Genomic DNA, 19,283 nt, shown 5'->3' with positions numbered 1-19,283 from the left:
CAGTTGTCTTTCAAACTCCACATTGTTTTTGAGATCAAGATTGTTATGGTCATGGCTTACCTTGCATAATAAGTAATTAGAGCATTTAAATGCTGAAAATTCCTGGTTTCTTCTGAGGTTAGACAAAAAGTGAGTGGGGATTTAAGAATCTATATTTTGGCAGTGGTTATTAATGGAGCAATTAAGTATTGTTTTTAGCTGACATGTGTCATGTTATTTTTAGCCTTCCTGTAGCTCAGGTGATTTCAAGAAAAGACAACACACTAGTGAAACAGTTAAAATGTTGGGTTTTAAAAAAATTGTTTAACCTTTTTGCTGGTTTGTACTATTGGCTTTCTAAGTATTTTTGGTAATTTTTTTGCTATTTAAAACATTTTGAATGTAATATGACTTGGTGGCCTTACTGATTGAAAAATGTCACTTTCCAACTATTGTTGCTCCTAATGGAGAACATTGTCCAGGATTTAGATCCATGAAGAAAAGTGACACTGGCATTCTGTATCTAGCAGCATGTTTGTGCCAGAGGCTGCTTGAATTCACATACAGAAACTGTTGGTGCGTGTTAAAAACCTTTTTGTATTTTGCCAATAACTCACACTGATACCTAAAGAATTGTGTTAGTATATGCTGCAGAGGGACTGCTTCTGCAGCTGGTGTAGTGTTGCCTTCAGTACATGAATACTACATTAGTACTCAAAGGGTCCGTAATTCAGTAGCTGAGGGAGGAGGCACAAAGTACATATACATTTATAAAAATTCTGGTTTTTAGTCACCACTTATTGTGTATGATATTTTTGGTCAGTTAAGCACGATTCGTATGGAGCTCTTTCTTTGTCTAGGCAGTTATCTTACTGTGAATATCTAGCCATTTGCCACATTTGGTGTGAAACCTGGCAGGTGTATTTTCTCCTCTAAGTGCATAAATAGTTACTTGACAGCTTATCAACTGACAGATGAGCTCTGAGGTAGAGAACTGGGATTTGATATATACAGTAAGACACAGAGACTGTGCCTTTTTTATGACCTAACAGATATGCTGCTTGCAGTTGCCTCAGCTAAACAATTGAATGGTCAAGATGAAGACTGCTCCTAACAAGAGAGATCTGTAGGCTATCAAGAGGGCCAGGCCTGGGACTTTTAACACTTGAGCCATGGACATATCAGGGCTTTAAAACTACATCTTGAAGAGGTTACACTGTGCAGTGCAGGCACTCTTTGCAAGGTTTTCTGCTAGTCCTACTGAATGGAGAACATAGGATTTATTTATTTGGTTTTAGGGCTTACAATGAAACTCTGTGGTTTCTTATGACATTGAACCCTCAGTATGTGGTTTCTTATGACATTGAACCCTCAGTATGTGGTTTCTTATGACATTGAACCCTCAGTATGTGGTTTCTTATGACATTGAACCCTCAGTATGTGGTTTGAGAGCTTTAATGGATTGAGGGTCTATTTCTTGGCTTTCTGCATGGGAGAGGAGTATTCCTCTCAGGAGTACCTTCCTAAGATGTGCACTGAGTGATACCCAGTGCAAATTTTCAGTGTTGGTAATGATTGTATTAAGATGCCACTGAAACCATTGTACAATCTTTTGGGCAGCTGGCTATATTACAGGTCTGGTGCACCATTACAGTATAAAGATAATCCTCAAAGGTGTTTTTACTGTACTAGGAAATTCAGGAGATTTATTTCAGGTTGGCTTCACAGTAAAATTTTGCCAGTATATTATTGGTTTTTAAAGCAACCAGCCTACTAGTATTTTCGCAATATATTTGAAGCTGCAGGCTAGTGGCTTATGAAGACTAATAATGGAAGCACAGAGTCACTGTAACTGAGTTAAATGACATTGCTTACCAGACCAAAAAGGCCTTGAACTTCAGGCATACATATTGCTAAACAAGCCCTTCACAAGTCTGTGAAATGTGGGGGCATGGCAAGATCACCTGGGTGCCCATATACAGTATACCTTTGCAGTCTGATAAGCATGGGCTGGTTAATGGCTTACAAGTCTAAATTATATACTCATGCTTCAGAGATGGAAGCATAGGTATCTGTGTTTTCCTGGGCTGATGCCTGTAGATGTATTAGATACATCAGATGCTTCTGTTGTTTTTTTGGTTTTTTTTTCTGGAGAAATTAAATTACTGAAGTACTATGTAGTAAAATTTACTAGGTTTTAAGTCTGCAATATCTTAGCATCTTCTCATGCCTTCAGAATCTGTAGCTTTGCCTTTTTCTTTATTTTTTGTTTCACTTACTGGGGGCAGAGGATTGCAGTGATGGAATGAAAGAAATTCTTGTGCTTTAGGGACAAACTGGCATCTGAGGAGACATAATCTGTAATAATTTGTTCTTCAAATCCACTTGTTTTTTGAAACATGCTAATGTCATAGATTTACATGGCAAAGTTATGGAAAATTATTAAAGACGTTGAAGAAGGTAATGGTCTGGCAAAATAAATATCCTGTGTATGTATTTATTTCTAAGGCATAGAAAGTATCTTCATGCGTCCCTGATCTTAGCCTAACTAGCTATCCCAGGGAGCAGATATCTTTATAGATTACCTTAGTTAAATAGCAGATATATTACTTAAAGGAATACCCACTAGATGTGAATAAAAGTAACAGAGGCTGTTTCTAAGGTAAATATTATAGGGTGCTCACAGTACTGAGATAACTGCCAGGCAGTGACACTGTTTCCCAAGCTGCTCAGGGGGGTGTCTGTACTCCTTGATTCAAAAAGTTAGCATGGAAAATGACCTATAGTCAAAAGTAAATTATTTCTATGATTCCATAAGGAGCTAGGTTTAGTGTAATTGATGTTCCTCATCTTGTGAAATGTGCTTCAGGATGACCCTACTTGAGCAGAGAGATTGTAACAGCCAAGCCACTGTGGTCCTTCCCAGCCTTACCCACTGTGATTCTGTGGCACTGTGACACTTTACAGCTGGGTGAATCACTAAAAGGGGAATGGGAGTACTTCAAGATAGATGAGCCCAGCTCCTTCAAGGCATTGAATATGAACTGTCTTGGCAGTTACTGTGAAGGTTCTTCATTAGCTGATTTGCTATAGGAAATAGTGCAGTGCAGTTTTCCACCCAGTGTCTGATAATGCTGAATGGTGCAAGGAGAAAAGGAGATCAGAGTAAACTTGAGGTTTTGTTTTATCAATGTTTTCTTCCATGGCAGTATTGGTTTGGCATCTCACCTTCTCTCCACCACATATACCTCTATCTGTGCTGCCTCTCTTGCCTTTTTTGTTTATTTATTTTGGATGTTTCTTTATAAACAGCATCAATTCAGCAAGTTACTATGCTGACAGGGATGTGCTGGCATTCTTGACTGAGGACTGTGTGGGAGAAGGCTTTAAATAAGTGCATTATGAAGGCTTTAAAATGAGTATGAGTGCATTAAAGATGTTTTTTGAAACTACAGCTTGGGGAGAAGGGAGATGTTCATTAAAACTGAAGGACAGAGGTATGATTTTACCCAGGATAGTATGTAAGTCAGTCCTGGAGAAGAGTCACCAACTGTCCTAATGTGCTTCTAGATGGAGAGAATAATCTGACATGTGAACAGTTTTTGCTGGCTGTGATAAGAAGGGATTAGCTGTTAAGGAGTTAGGCTAATGATCTTAAAGGAGGAGCTGAATACAGGCTTAACCTAGACCTTGGACCAAAGTAGATTTGACAAAAAATGTTTAAAGCAGAAATTGGTGCATTTTAAAATATATTTTGCACATTCTAATATTTATCTAGATAGAATGCATAACACAATTCCAACCACCTTTTGACAAGCTTTCTGGCTGGTGCCTATGGAAAAAATCTTGGATTGTTTCCTTGGGTTGTGGTTTCTTGATTTTAAAACGTGTCTGGCTGGAAGTCCAAAACCAATACCCTAGCTGGCATATAGTTACTTCCCTCCTGAAGCCACTATAGGCAAGCAGGACCAAGAGAAAGTGTGTACACTAAATGTTCAGTGTTCCGTCAAACCATCTGTGTTCAGTCTCTTCAGTTTCTCCCCTGAAGTTTGTTACATATCACACAAATCTTCATGCTGACAGTGAGATATGTTTATGTATTCTTGTTTTGAGTTGCATCAGACCAGACCTTTCCCACGAAAGGTATAGATCACTTGTTTTTGCATCCAGATGAAAAGATCTTTCCCTCCCCTTCTCTCTCCATCTCCATTGTAAATTCAAAATGCTAAAGGGTGGGTTGGAAATTGCAGCAGTTCAGAATATCCGGGTGGCCTCTTCAGTGAACATGTAACTGCATTGTATAAGGAATCCTAGACTGTATCAGTCTGTTCCAAACCATCCAGTCCCAAACATCCTTGAGGGAACCATGCAGTAAAGTGAGTAATACTCCATCAATGAGAGAGAGGTTGTTATTAATGGAGGTACTATCTCCTGCTTCCTTGTTTTGTGGGGAGAAAACTTTCCATCCCTTCTGTAAACATTTGAATATCTTAATGAAACAGATCTTAATCAAAATAATTTTAATAGCAATTTTACTTTCTGAAAATTGTTTCAAAGACCTTGACACAATTCACTGCACAGGTATATGGTATGCAGCACTCTTATCTTAGTCTGCACTAATTTATAAAATCCATGTATTCTTAGTTGGTAGGATTTATAATCCCCCTCTCCATTAGCAGTCCTAGGTCTTTGCTTATGTATAAGAAGAACATTGAGCTGTTCTACTAGTTCCTTTGCTCCCTTTTCCCTTCCACAAGCTTTTGAAGAATGTCACTCAAGATTAGGGGATATTTCACATTCTTCAAGCTGGAATTTGACACTGCTAAGCCAAACAACCGGACCTTTTGGCAGTTAGTTCCTAGTGCAAAGCTCCCGATGATCCGGATGAAATATTGTTGTTGTGCAATGTAGCTAAATGTGCTAGGAAGAGGGCCACCTTTGAAAGAAAATCTCATTAAAAAGTTTAGTGAGCTGGTGACAAGTGCTTCACATAGCAAATGCACAAATTAGGGTTGAGTTACATATACATTATTCAATGTTCTGTTTTGTCTTAGAGTGAAGCAAATTTGTTAAAAATGTAGGAGAGTCAAGCTTAGAATCAGATAAAAGAAATATGTGCATACCTTTGCATGGGCAGTCCACTCTCCTGAAAGAAAGTGAATATTCTTAGTCAGTTTGTCAGAAAGCAAGCAAGAAACCTGATTTTTTGTGAAAAAAGAGCTCATTTGTAAAGGGAAATATACTAACAACAGTGTAATAGGCTTGGGCATAGGCTAATTAATTTCACAGTTGTGGAGCAAGGAGACCTCATTTGATATCCAGAATGTTTTCTATATTTGAAGGGGTTGGGGGGAGGAGAAAAATGGCTTTTGGGGTTTGTAGTGCAAAGCTAACCAGCTAGGGAAGAACTCTACACCTATTTGCCACCATCTACCCTCAGCAAAATATTTGTGTGTAGGCTGTTTGCATAAGGGCAGAGTCGAGTGTGTGTGACATTAATTGCCTCTGCACACAGTGGAAGATCTTTGAGAGCAGATCTAGTAGCAAACCTGGCTTGTACAAAAAGCCTCTCCTTTTGTCCTTGTGGAGAGCTGAATTGTAGTTTCCTGCCCTTGAAAGATGCTGGGTTGGTTCCTCCCTTGCTTTTTTTCTCTTTACTGATTCTGTTACTCAATGGACCAGGGTTTCCTTTTTTCAGAAGAGATTGCACAACTGCTTTTTTGTTTATGGTGAAGGACATAAAAAGGGGGAGGGGTGCCAGTGAGTGGCTGAGCTGGGTAAGTTGAAATAAAGGGAATGGTACCTCTTCCTTTGGTAGTAGCAGACCTTAAATTTGACTCAACCAACTTAATTCTTGGTTTTATTAGGGTTAGTAATGCCATTCAGTAAAACAGAATAGAGAACTTCCCTGTCTTAGGAATAATCCTGCTGAAGGGTTAAATAAAGAGTGGGTTGAAAGAAAATAGTCCTCTAAAACCCAGTCCTAAACAGGATCAATTACTTAGTCTTATTCTTCCATATCCCCACCAACAGTTGTACTGGCCCACCAGGGTGAATGGACAGAGATGGGAAAGAGTGGCCCTGTACAGGAGTGGACTAAGCTAACCTGTCACCAAGAGGCAAGTCTGGAACTACTGTCTCTTGCTAATCTGGAAAGAAAAATCTCCCTTCCTGTTAAGTGTAGAAACTGGTCTGCTGTATTAAAGGGTCATGGCCCAACATGCAGTTCAGGTTAAGAACTGGGGTTTTATTTGTGCACTGGCTCATGATGGACCAACACTGAATATGAAAGACTAAAATAGAGGTTGTATCCTTCTATTCCTCTTACCTGGACACCTGCCCAAAGTGTAGGGCTCGGGCTGGGGAGTCTTGTAGGAAGCGTAGCAGAGTTGGCTCTCCAAGAGTTTCTGGGTGGCTTATTGGGACTGTCATTGCTGAGAGGATCCTCTTTGCTTGGAAGCTTTGATCTGGGTATGTCAGACTCTCGAACTGCTATATTTCTCTCAGACTTGGCTTTGGATGACAATAACTTTGCATGGGCACAAGAAGGCAATGACAATGAAGAAACTGTGATGCACCGAGGTGGACTCTTACAAATGTGGTGGAGAGAGCCAGTGTATTCCTTTTGATTTCCCAGCTGAGCTGTCTCAGAACAGTCCTGAAATGATAGTGCTTGTGAGGCAGTGGCCATCCTTAGGCGCCTTAAAGTTGGAGAAGTGGAAATTCTGGCCCGAGCATGACGGTTGAACTGGAAAGGCGCGTGGTGGATCCCAATGCACTCCTCCATAGGCAGCCTCAGAACTGAAGGCTCTGTGTAACCTCCTCTGAGAATGTAGTCTCCAGGAGGCAAGGTGGTGTCCATACAGGCTGGTACTGTCTGCATTTCAGAGGAACTGAAGACATCATCTGGGCTGCTGCTTTCAGACCAAGCAGCATTTTCCTTATGGAGATCAGCTTCCTTGTCTAGAGGTTCCATGCTGGTGCAGGTTTCTTTGACCAGGTCTGGAGAATAATCAGAGCTTGGTTGTTGCATTTTTAATTTGCATCATGAAGATTTATATTATGTGTACCTAGGAGACATGATCAGAAACAGTTCTTACAAACTTGCCATATGAATTTTTAAGTGGGAAAATATGCAAATAGAAAAAATATCCAAACAAAACAAGGTAGATATGTGTTAGTACAGAAACTATTACCTTTGCATTGAATCCTGCTTAAATGCAGGCTTCAACAGGTTCAGGATCCGATTTTGGCAAGCTGTTTAAACAGCTGCTAACTTTGAGTGTGCCAGCATTGTCAGCATGACTCAGTAGAACTAATTAGATGGTAAAGAGTAACTGAGTTTAGAAACTCTGCTCATCTGACACTGCACCCCCTGATTTCTCGTTGCCACTCCCCCATCAATAAATGAGATTGTATCATTACTGTAGGTGGGATAAAAATTTAGTCACTTGCTCTCAGGACTTGCTGCAAAATTCTTTGTGTATAAGTACTAATTTCTTGCTGAATTCTGAAGCAAATACAAATTTAACACTTAGGTAAGTAATGTCTCATCACTCTTGCTTTCTTTTCAGCCTAAAAGTACTTTGTAGTAAACATTATGTATCTGTTGTAATCAAATAATGAAGAAAATTATTTATATTAGTAACTTATCTGTTGATTCATCAGTCTTATGTTCTCATAAGACTGAACAACTGAACATAGTTATATGTTCTTTGATTCATGAAGCTTTGTTTTAACATATTTTAGGGTTTAGTCTCTCTAAAACTGGACTGACATTTCAAGTAATAATGAAGATGATGAATTCAACCTCTTTAATTTAGCTTCTTTGCTAAGTGCAGTCTTAAATATGTTCATGATTGCTAGCTTAATAGAATTAGCTTATTCAAATCTATGTTGACTTCTTTCTTGAATTGAGTATTACATATTGAATATATATTTTTAAAATCTAATTATATAGTCCCATCAGATTGATTAGAAAGAAGTTAATTTATCAAGTTTTCCAGTTCAAAGTATGCTTTTTCCAAAAGTTTCAGAAGATGATAATTCAGATTCTTACAGAGAGAAAAAGTATATCTTTTTGATAGAAATAGCTTTTTTTCACAACTGTAGAGAATAGCCACAAATATATTAGCATCTATTAATTTGTCTATAATGGGTAAGAACAAATTAACACTTATCCTTATGAAAAATCTTATTTAATATATTTCAGAATGATAAAGAGAAAATACTATTGTTTTCCCCTTTTAAATGAAGATATTGCATAGTATTGCTCTGAGATTTACTGTTACTGTTTTTTTAATACTTCAAGACTTATTTTGTGGTGTGTAATTGCATCTCACTGACTGTTGTTTGGCCAGTCATTCTCATTGGTTTTTTAAAAAAATATTTTTATTATATTTTCTTGGTAATCCTCTATTCTTCAGGTGGAATTTTGCAACTTGGTATGTGGTTTCCAGATATTCATGCAAATAGTCATCTATTCCACAGGTAGAAAAGTTTAAAGACCTCTTTCATGGAGGTTTTATATTAAAAATAGGACCATTTTTTGCTTTGCACTTTAGTAAGCTTTTTTTTTTAAGGAAGTAAAAATTTAAATATTTTTTTTTGGGTATTTCTGTGTTCCTTTTGTGAACAGAATTTCTCAGCAGCAAAATATTTGTAAAGAAAACACACTGCTAAAAAAAGTGCAGAAATACACCACACACATGCAGAAAAATTACATGATCATCTAACTTACCAAGGTAGCAAATTGAGTATGTCGCATCCTTTTAAATCAAATTTTCAACAAGCCCTTGATTAATTGATGGCTAGTCTTAACAGCAGCGTTTTCTCTCTTAAAGCCTTACTGAACGCTGGTGTAGGGAACAAGCTTTTTCTTGTAGATTTGTTTCTAGGGGATTTGTTTTCTAGTGGCTTCAGGATCAATGCCTCTAAACAAAGGTAACATGATCCTTGGATTAAATTTCCTGTCTTTTATATTTCTGGACTTTTCACATTGAGAAAATTTGGGAAGACAGATCTCATGCAAGCATATAATAGTTTGCAAGAACAGATAAAATGTTTCCACTCCTCCAACAGTCTCTCTTTTTTTTTCCCTCTTGTCTTGATTAATTCAGCTGGATCTAACTATGCATTGTTCATCTTTCATGGAAGTCTAATAGTTGTCTATCCCTTGTTTATATTGTTTATGATTAGTTTTTATTTTTAACAGGTGAGCTAACTGGTTAAGTAATTTTGAACAAAGATGTTAGTACCAGAATATTTGAGAATTCATCCAAACATTTATAATTCATTGTTTTGTTGTATTGTAGAACTGATTGGAAAACACCAGAATTGATTAAGGCACTTTTTGGTTGTATGAATTGAAAGTGAAACCTGGGAAAAGATAGTTTATTTGGTAGATAACATGTGAGGAAGCACTAATGTCTGCAAATGTTAGACTCTCATGTGTAATTAGGGCACATTTTAAGAGGGATTAGTGAACTTGAAAATGTTTGCTTGAAAATGCAGACAACCTTTGCAGTAAAGGGTTTTTTGTCAAAACACATCCACAGACCAAATCAAGATATCCCTAAACTGGTGTAAGTGCCTTTGATTTTGCATAGCACTGGATGTTGACTGTTGATTGAGGGAGTATTATTCTGAGAGAAAGAAATGAGAAAACAAACTCAATGACTTTATTTACAAAAGCATGGCAGTGTTACATTAGTATTTATGCAGTTTCGTTTCTAGGAAGAAGTGATGTGCTCACCTTGTCTTAAAGTTGATACTCCAAATATATTTGCTTTAAGAAGCACTTTTAGAAATGCAAGAATTTATCTTTTTTTTTTTTTTGGGTGGGGTTGTGTGTGCGTTTGTGGTATCATTTTTGTTTTCTTTTGACTCCTTATGCTGCTCTCAAGGTGATCTAAGTTTCAGGACCAGATGAAATGGAACAGACCTTGTTGCCTGATTAAATGTGAAAATGTCTGCAGATTTTACAGTGTTCGAAGGTGTCCTTTCCTATCCCTCAGGACAGACCTGGGCACACTGAAGTAGTGAGTGTACTCCCAAGAAGTACACTCTCAGGGGAAAGGGGTCAGTCAGCAAGCAAAGCCATCCCTTCCCCAAAGAGGAAAAAATCTAGCTCTTAGCTGGGGAGATTAAGCAAATGAAAATATGATCTATAGGAGAAAAACAAATTGGAGCCAAAACTACTCCCTATTAGTTGCTATTAATAGAAAATCTTTCTAAAATGCTATGAAGTTTTCCATGGAAAGACAATTGCCTTTGAAAGGATTTAGGAACATTTGCTCAGCTAGTCATACTGGATGGAGTAAAGCCCACAGATTTACAGTAGAAAAGGTACCTCATTTTCAAGAAAAAGAAAAGCTAAAAATTAAAGATTGGAACTGATATAGAAATAGCCCTTCCTGGACTGCAGGGCATTGTATTGTTTTGCAAATTGATTTTAGCTGATAAAATGACGAGCCTTTGGAAAACATGTAACTAAGGGAAAAAAAAGCTTCTATTGGAAAGAAATAGTCTATGCTTGCATAGTATAAACCAAGCTCCCTGAACCCAAAGCCAATTACAAACTAGATAGCATATAAGTAAAAAAATATGCTAGTCCAGGGAGTAATGAAAGATGCTATTCACAATTCACTTATATATTACTTTAAAGGTAGCTCTGTTACAGTGGAGTAGAATAAAGTGATAGAATTGGCCTAATGTAGAATCAAACACCAACAACATTTCATGGTGTCTGTATAATTACTGTCTAAGCAGCATAGCTTCAAAGCAGAAGGGATTAGGCTTTTGAAAGGTTATCCTCAGGAGAAAATCACAAACAATAAATCCAAGGGAAATAAAATACAAAGGCTGACATTAGCTACTAAACACCAGGAAATGCCACAGTTCAGTCTGGCTGTGTCATTGTGCTGCTGCTTTTTCCTGTGCATTATCTCACAGGCTGATTATATGGATGCCTGAAGTCCCTCAAACAGAATCTATCAGATGTAATGACCTCACACAGATATAAACTAATGTATGTGTTCACTATTTCTCACCAATATGTCTGTAGCCAGTGGCAAATTTGTGGTTATCAAATTATAAGAATGCTGTCAAATGATGACTAAGAGGACTCTGGTAAATTAAAAGCCATATCTCCATCATCTCAAGATCCATGAAGAGCTCTGTAAGGGGATCTCAGATCTGGAATAGAGACTAAATGCTCATGCAAAGAAGTATAAAAAATATGTCTGGATACTGCAATTTAACACATTGCTTTTTCCTAGAAATATGAAATCCAAGTTGAATGTGGTATAAACCATGAAGTCCTGCCTCAAATGGAGACCAGTAGTTGAGATTTCAGAGCTGGCCTACAGCTGGGACCACTTGAGATTTACAGGTAATATCCACCTGTGACAGTCTCTCAAGTCTTGCAGCCATTGCCAACACCTCCTGCTATCTGTTACATTCGTTTTTGGCAGGCTGCACAAGGTCCTCTAAGCTGAGTCTCTTATCTTTCCTGTTTCTCTGATAAACTCTCCCATAACCTGTGCTACAAGACTCGGGTAACTATAGCAGAAACATTTTGAGTGTATATGTGCCTATGGAAGGGAAAAAAAAAAGAGAAGAGAAAATTCCAGAAAAGGACAGTTCTCAGGGGGACCAAAGGATCATCTCAGGGATATGGAAGGGGCAAATGAAAATTAATTCAGTTAACTTCCAGAAACAGAAGGGATAACTGTCTTCTTATGGATTTACAGATGAAGGGACAGGTATGCCTCACTTTTAAAATGAGTTTTGGATCCAGCACAAACTTCTGCTTTACTTGCAGCCTTTTACTGTTTCATGACTAAAGAATGAAGCAGAACGGCTGCTATGTTTTAATCAACAGTTGTAGTGTCCCAGTATGTGATGTGATTTCTAGCTCTGCTTTCTATCTATACAATCTAAACCCATCCCAGCTGTGCTGTTTCCTTCTCTTCTTGTTCTAGTCAGATCAGAGTGGATGGGATTTTCAGGGATTTTCATGAGATTCATGGTGTGTTATAAGCCCTGGCATGGGGAAGGGGCTTTCTAGGATATAGTGGTGTCAGACACAAGCTTTCTGCTCTCCTTGGTTCCTCATAGCTAGGTCTGAAGAGAAGCCTATTTGAGGAGCAGAGAGGACTGGTGTATGCAGCAGCACCTGGGAGGGGGTAGCGGGAGGTAGCTGAGCTGGTTTTTATGGCAGTGAGAAGGCTGTGGGAAGAAAACACTTACAGGTAGACTGGGAACTAAGAAACAGATAGTAGCAGTAGCTGTAGTAATCATCCATGTTCTGAAAAAAGTGACTGCAGGAAAATCCATCTTTCAGCCATCTACTAATTTTCTCTTTTTTTCTGAGTTTTCTTATTGTCAGAGTCTCTGTTGGAGTGAGGGCAGGGTGGACATAAGAGCAGGCTTACAGGGCTCTGTAAAGACACACTTTTCCTCTGATATGATAGTTCTGTGTAAGCTGCAGAAAAATGGATAGCCTCATCCAGTACCCTGTGACTTCTCACCAAACACCTTGTCAGACTTAATATGTTGTTTACCACAATTTCTGCATGTGATACTGCAGCCAGATTTTACATTTTGGTAACTGGTTTCACTGTAAACTACCAGGAATAAACAGCCAAATAAAACTTTTTGAAGCAGTGTAGAAGAACCTTACTGAAATTTGGATGAAAACTTTAATTGGCACAATTCTTTCTGCTGTCCAGCTGCTGACAGTACAAAGTGAAATTAAAGATTTTGCCTGTCTATGAGGTATCCTGTGTGCTCAGAATAACAAGTTGGATGAGAAATTAATCAATGTTTCATGTGAAGGCAGGTGTTTGGTTCAATGGGGAACTTGTAAAGCATGTCTGGGGCAATTCCAGGAATTTCGAGGTGGGTCAGTGTACCCTACCTCCCTTCTCGTCATCCTTTCCCATTGCCACATAGGACTCCGTGTTTTCCTAGAAGACTGGTTTTGATCTCAATTACTTGGTTTGCCAGGTGTATTTCCAGCTTCCTCCTGTCAGAGAGACAGATTTAGAGGGAGTGGGTTGTAGTTACTTTCACTAGAGAGAATTGTGGAGGTCTGGTTGATGCAAGCAGTATAAAAATGCAGCCAAGGGCTGGGAGCATTCACAGATGGGATGGTGCAGATGAGAGATTTGCTTTGTCGTGGATGGAGGTGGCATGCAGAGGAGTATCAGAGCCAGAAGTACCATCCTTCATTGCTGCAAATCCTCCCCCCAGTATTTGGTGGTAAGATACTCTCCAGAAGCTTTATTCTTGTTCCTGGACAGAATAGGGAATGCTTCTTCTCAAAAGACAGGACATTTACTTCACCAGATACTTTTTTTCAGCAAATCAGTGGTTAGGGGGTCTGGGGGCAAGTAAGGTGCCTGGGACAATAGGGGAATTTGGCACACTACTCAGCAGAGGATGTACCAGATCCAAGGGGGCTGTTTATACCTTGGTTTATCTTGGTAAGCCAGAGGGAAATGCTATTTTAAACATGTTAAAATTTGCTAAAGCTTTAGAGAGAAAAACAGGGTCTGGATAACCAGATATTTGAACTGGGCTGACAGTCAGTAATTAGCTGTTACAGGACAGGAACAGACAGTCTGATCACAATAGAAATAATAATATGCTGATCTTTTCTGTTTTTCTATGTCCCACCCTTCTATGACTGCCTGCTTGTTCCCCAGAGATATCAAACCTTGACCGCAGCAGTTGGAAATGTGATTTAAACAGCTGTCATTTTGCATCCTGCTGGTTGTTTAGCACCCTTTCATCTTCTGTCCCAGATGCAGGACTCTTTTCATGAATGATGTACTTGCATAGAACCTCTGCTTGAAATACTGACTGTCCTTCCTGAACAAGTTCTTTCTCAGTGTTATGTAAAACAAGAAGCCAACTGCTGTCCTAATAGTAGTTAAATATATTGTCAAACACTTTTGTTTGTTGATGTTTGTTTATTGTTAAATACTGGCAGCTGAGCAGCCATTGTCCATGATGGTGTGGGTGAATCTAAACAGGCACAATGGGCTGCTCTGTGACCATACATTTTCTCTTGTGTTTTCTTTCACTGGCAAGTTCAAACAATATAGAACTATATAATTCCCAAACCCTAAATAAAGGATTAAGAATTTAACAACTAAATACTTCTAACTCTTGTAAGGAAAAGCAGCTGAACATCATTCCTGTAATAAAGTGAATGGCTGGTTATAGCATAATTGTCTGAATTGGCAGGGACCTTAATGATCATCTAGTTTCAACCCCTTGCCTATAGGCAGGGACACCTTCCACTAGACCAGGCTGCTCAGGGTCCCATCCAGCCTGGCCTAGAACCCTCCCAGGAATGGGGCATTCACAGCTTCTTTGGGCAACATTTTCCAGTACCTCACCACCCTCACACTAAAGAATTTATTCTTAGTTGCCAATCTAACCCTACCGTCTTTCAGTTTTAAACCATTCCCCCTTGTCCTATAGACTTCTTCTGGGTTTACAGACTGAAGTAGGATAAAATACTAGTCCACTAGAAGTTTTAGTGATGGCTAGCATCACAATAGTCTGATTGAAAGACCTCCAAAGGCATAGCTTCTATGCCAGACCTTCCAGACAGGGTTTTCCATCTGAACACCCTCATGGCTGTGGCACAGCCAAGGGTTTGCTGGGGTTAGATGACAGCAGTTAGATTTCTCATGGATTTATAATCCAAATCCATACTGCACCACCTTGATATTGATGGGCATTTCACCTGTGGGTATGGGTGTGTTTTCTCCCTGCAACATCTTCAGTTTTAAGTTTTTAGTGCATTGTATTATGCCATGTCCTGCATGGCATCGGGATGAGTACTGCTAGCTTGATAGTGCTGCCACTGAGGAGACCACCTCAGTTACTTCTCCTTTACACTTAAGGACATTTAAATGAATATATCTCTAATGTCTTCCTGGTATGTCTTCCATAGCAGTTTTTTTTTCAGGATCTAGAATGAGGCCATTGAGCATTTCTGTGAATATATACATGTAGTGGGCTCTTCAGACTAGGAGAGATTCAAACAAACATGATACCTTTTTACAAATTTAGGAGTGCTGAAATCAACTGAGGCTTAGAGTGGCAGAATGGAAACAAAGTCTGATAATCTCTCTATGGCTGTTATCTTTCTTGCTTATATACAAGGGGGATATCAGACTTAGGTGAACCTAGCACTTTTTGGGCTTAAAAATGCATATGTCTTGCTTTTTGTTTTTGTAACAAAAGGAGAGGATAAAATCAGATGGGAACAATAAGGAAAGGCCAGTAACAAATACAGCAGGAGTAAGAGAAGAGCTGCCTTTCCACCTCCCCTTGTCCAGCAGAAATCTTAGCATGTTCCCATGACTGCCTAAAGCACAGATTTTCCTTGTTAGATATAATAGTAGAAAATTTTTTTTTTATAATGAGCAAAGTGTTAATATGTTTTTGGAAAGTTGTTAAAGACCTCAAAACCAAAGTGGTAATTCATAGTATACATATTTATTATTGTTTGATTTAACCCTTTTTTTTAGTTGCTGCAGCAGCACTTTGACAAACCCTGCACATAATACCTTGAGGACAGGCTGCAGTGACTGAAGTCAGTGGAGCCTTGAGAGACAGCATCGTGGCTCTGCCAAGTACATTAATCCAGCTCATTTTTATGACTTTGGGTAGCAACCATCATAAATGTCTCAAAAGAGTCTTTACCATGCTCATGGAGTTAAGTAACTAGTTCATCCATTTATCATACTAGATGAAACTCTACAGCTTCCATTCTTTTGTGCTGGGAATACAGGGACTGCAGACACTGACTTGCTGGGAGGTGGAACTGGCACAGCTTTAGTCCACCACCATTTTGTAATGCTCATATGAACTGATTGATGATGATGGAATTAATGGAACTACTCCTCACCAATCAGTATTACCACCCCAGGATGCTTTCTAATTTACCGAAGGCTTGTCTGATGATCATGCTATCTACTATATTATAGAAATCCAAGGCCATGATAACATGGGAACCTTGAAAAGCCTCAAGAAGTTGATAACTTGGCGCCATACTAAGCAGTTGATAGTAACATTTTACTGATTTCAACAGGTCCGAAGGTAAAATTATGTGGTGTCCTAAAAAAAAAGCTTTGATTTGAGTGGTGCCCAGAGTTTTGAGATGAAGTCTGAGCCTTAATTCAGTGCTTTCCTGCCTGCTTCAGTTTATGGACCTTTAAATTTTGGCCCATGGAGAAATAAAACCTTTTGAAAACTTTGAATGTACAGTTAATTACAAAATATGCATGCTTTCTTAAAAATATATTCTTAAAAAAATCTGGTTTTGTGGGCACCTTGGAAATAGCTCACAGGACTTTGAGGGATCTGCAGACCAGAAGCTGAAAGTTCAAAGCTACAGGTTAAAACATAAAGAATGTTGTTCAGTGAACCATCACAGTAGGGTCAACATTATCTAGTAATGAGGAATAGAGAGCAAACATTTTGTAATGGTAGCATCTCTAATATATCCTGATTAACTATTTTCTTTTAATATCATTCTGCAAGGTCAAATATTTGCTGCAGAAGAGTTTGCTGTCTCTTATCTTGGCCTGTGTGCGTGCTGCTGTGCAGTGATTGCTTCATGAGGAAAGCTAATGTCTCTGGAGCTACAAGAGGACAGATTTTCTCTAAGCATTGATTTTGTCCATTGTTCAAGCACAAGACCAATCCTGAAATTGTATACAATTTATTCAGTGAGTGGGAAAGTTTTCTGCAGCAAGTGGATTTATTCCAATCTCTTAGAAGTAACAGCACTGTAGGAATTTTTCATTGCATTTGCAATGCTTGATTGGTAGCCCAAGAATAGGATAAGACTCTGGCTTCTCAAGAAATCCCATTTTTCGTGGCGTAATTGTAAAATTTGCTGCTTGCTGGTGAGGACAAATTTGAAATGAAAATAATTTTCCTCTCCGTGTGAACTCTTAAAACATTTGCCAGATATGACATGTATACACATACACACACCTTCCTGAAAGTTTTTGTCCTTGCTTATTTTCTGTACATGTTGATTTTTGTTGTTTAAATATCTAAGAGATATGAGCTATTCATGCTTTTTGCTCAACACAAGGTGGCAGTAGGACATTGTCCGGTGTCATACAATAGCTTGGGTTGCTAGTTTTCCCTCCTGTTTACTTAGCCTTCAGATAACAAAAGCCCTCCTGATTAATGAGCGTTGAAAGCAAAGAGGTTGTAATAACAACGATTTAAAAGGTGAACAGATAAAGCAAATGCTCCAGATAAGACCCCAACTGATTTGTTGCATTATAGTAAGCTGTATTGTATCATAATGTGGACAGTTTCACAAAATGCTGTACTGCTCTCCTTTCCCCTCCTCTGCTATTGTTTTCTTTAAATTTACACATTAAATAAAGGCTGATACTGCAAAGATTAAAATTCACATGTTTTTCAAGTTTTAACTTAAAAATAACCCAATATTTTTTGAGATTCTGCATGTTGGGAGGGACAAAGCTTTCTATCTCAGTTCTTGGTTGTCTGGAAAACACTCCAGTATCTTTGCAATGAGTAGTAGCTGCAGTGATAAACTCCTTTTCAAAATGAAGTGAGAGGGAGAAAGAAAAAAGAGCAATGTACCAGAGTATTCCACTGGAAATATTAAGAGAGTATTTTTCCTTGTTTTGGTTGGATATAGGTCATATGCTGACAATCCTGAGTGCAGAGCAGCAAGTTGCAAATGTATCTGGTGTTTCTTTATTACTGGTAGTCATATTCTAGCAGGCTCAAAGCAGATTCAAAGCATGGCTGGATTTGTTAATATGATTAAAATTCATCCTTGTGGGACAAGTTCTGGTATTTTAGGTCTGTATTACTACCGGATTCCCAGAATACTATGAACCATTTATGGTTTTGACTAGATATTTGCCTGAGATAGAGTTCCAGCAGCATGACCCTAACCTCCCAGCAGCCACTTGGTTTTTCTGTAGCCTCTGTACACACTAGCACATTTGTTGAGAACAAAACAGAAATCATAGATGTTTCAGACAAGCTGATTGAATGGAAACTCTGCCTACTTGTTTCACAAGTTATGCACGTGTGGTTTATTTTCCAAGAACTGGCTGGCAGAGATCATGTTATTTTATTTTGTTTTCCATCAGAATGATTCACTTATAGCTTCTAACAGCCAATCCCATGTTGATACTGTGAACTCCTGTGCACGTGAATTGCTCACACACAACTTGGAATGTACATCTTTTAATAGCTATCAAAAATCTATTCATTTTCTGATGTTTTAAAATAATAAATACTATTATAAATACTAATATAAATACTGTTAAATAGCAATGTAGACCTGCTGCTTCTCCTGCTTACCCCTTACAGTTTTGCCATTGAATAATGGCCATCTGGAGATGAATGATGGACTTTGAGACTATACAAAATAATGCAGTTTTCAGGAAGAAAATTCCCAACTATATAATCTTGATTTCATGCTAATGGCTTTCATAATGAAGAATAGCCCCTGCAGAGCAGCTTTAAAGTGGTGTTTGCACTATTCTCAATGTGTGATATATGACCATAGCATTTGGTGTTATAAAATGATATGCTGTAAGATTTATCTTCTTTGGCTATGTATGATTACTTGAGATAATAATAAAATTGAGTCATAGGGACTCTTCTGGGAGTCTTCTTAGGATTCAGCTATTGTCCAAGGACTCTTAGCTAAATGTTTTGTGTGAGTTTCATGATTCTGCATCATAAAAATCAAAGAAGTGTTGAAATATTGTTATTATGTGCTGTGCTGATAGTTGGGTATCTTTTTATAAGACTAAAGATAAAAATGCTACAATACTTTGCTGCCATGTTATAATTATTTGCTGGGAATAGGTGCTTCTACATCAATATATATCTGTGGTTTTCTTGGATGGAAGTCCAAAAGATTTGACACTGCTCAAAATGTGACACTTCCAAATATAAAACAGAGACTCCACTGTAAAGGAATCTTCTCTGAAAATCTCTGGCTACTTGTGAGGTCTTTCTAGGAGAGTTTTAGTGTCTGGTAAGATTCCTTTGAAGTTTTTATATTACCTTTATAATATAAAATTATAATTATATGCCATTGACTATGCCATTGATGTAAATTTGTAAGCCTGAAATAGCAGTGCATTTTTGACACCCTCATATTACATTAGAATAGCTGAAGCTCTAGTAAACAGAGCTATTACACTGAATGCCCAAGGGAGGGATATGGCAAAAAAAAATTTAGTAGCGTGTTCCAAGAAAGAAAT

At 38.2% G+C, this 19,283-nt stretch overlaps 2 protein-coding genes across 3 annotated transcripts in view; one reads left to right on the top strand and one right to left on the bottom strand.

Annotated features, from left to right (window-relative positions):
• PLEKHG7 (pleckstrin homology and RhoGEF domain containing G7) overlaps positions 1-11,656 on the bottom strand; it is a 34,726-nt gene extending 23,070 nt beyond the window's left edge. Inside the window, exons 1-3 of one of the 2 annotated variants that reach the window (XM_085570242.1) lie at positions 8,720-11,656; positions 6,308-7,049; positions 5,103-5,125 (exon numbers count right to left, since the gene is read on the bottom strand). In XM_085570242.1, coding sequence (XP_085426368.1) covers positions 5,103-5,125; positions 6,308-7,012 — 728 coding nt within the window. In that variant the 5' untranslated portion in view covers positions 7,013-7,049; positions 8,720-11,656. Of the gene's footprint in view, positions 1-5,102; positions 5,126-6,307; positions 7,050-7,175; positions 7,656-8,719 lie in introns of those variants that run through there. The other variant, XM_085570241.1, reaches the window with a different exon arrangement.
• Positions 1-19,283, top strand: part of EEA1 (early endosome antigen 1) — a 334,518-nt gene that overhangs the window by 190,464 nt on the left and 124,771 nt on the right. The window lies entirely within an intron of this gene.

Source organism: Lonchura striata, chromosome 1A (assembly GCF_050655825.1).
Source record: "Lonchura striata isolate lonStrDom1 chromosome 1A, ASM5065582v1, whole genome shotgun sequence".
Lineage (NCBI taxonomy): Eukaryota > Metazoa > Chordata > Aves > Passeriformes > Estrildidae > Lonchura > Lonchura striata.
The sequence above is the reverse complement of the archived record's forward strand: the minus strand, read 5'-3'. Positions and strand labels throughout refer to the sequence as shown.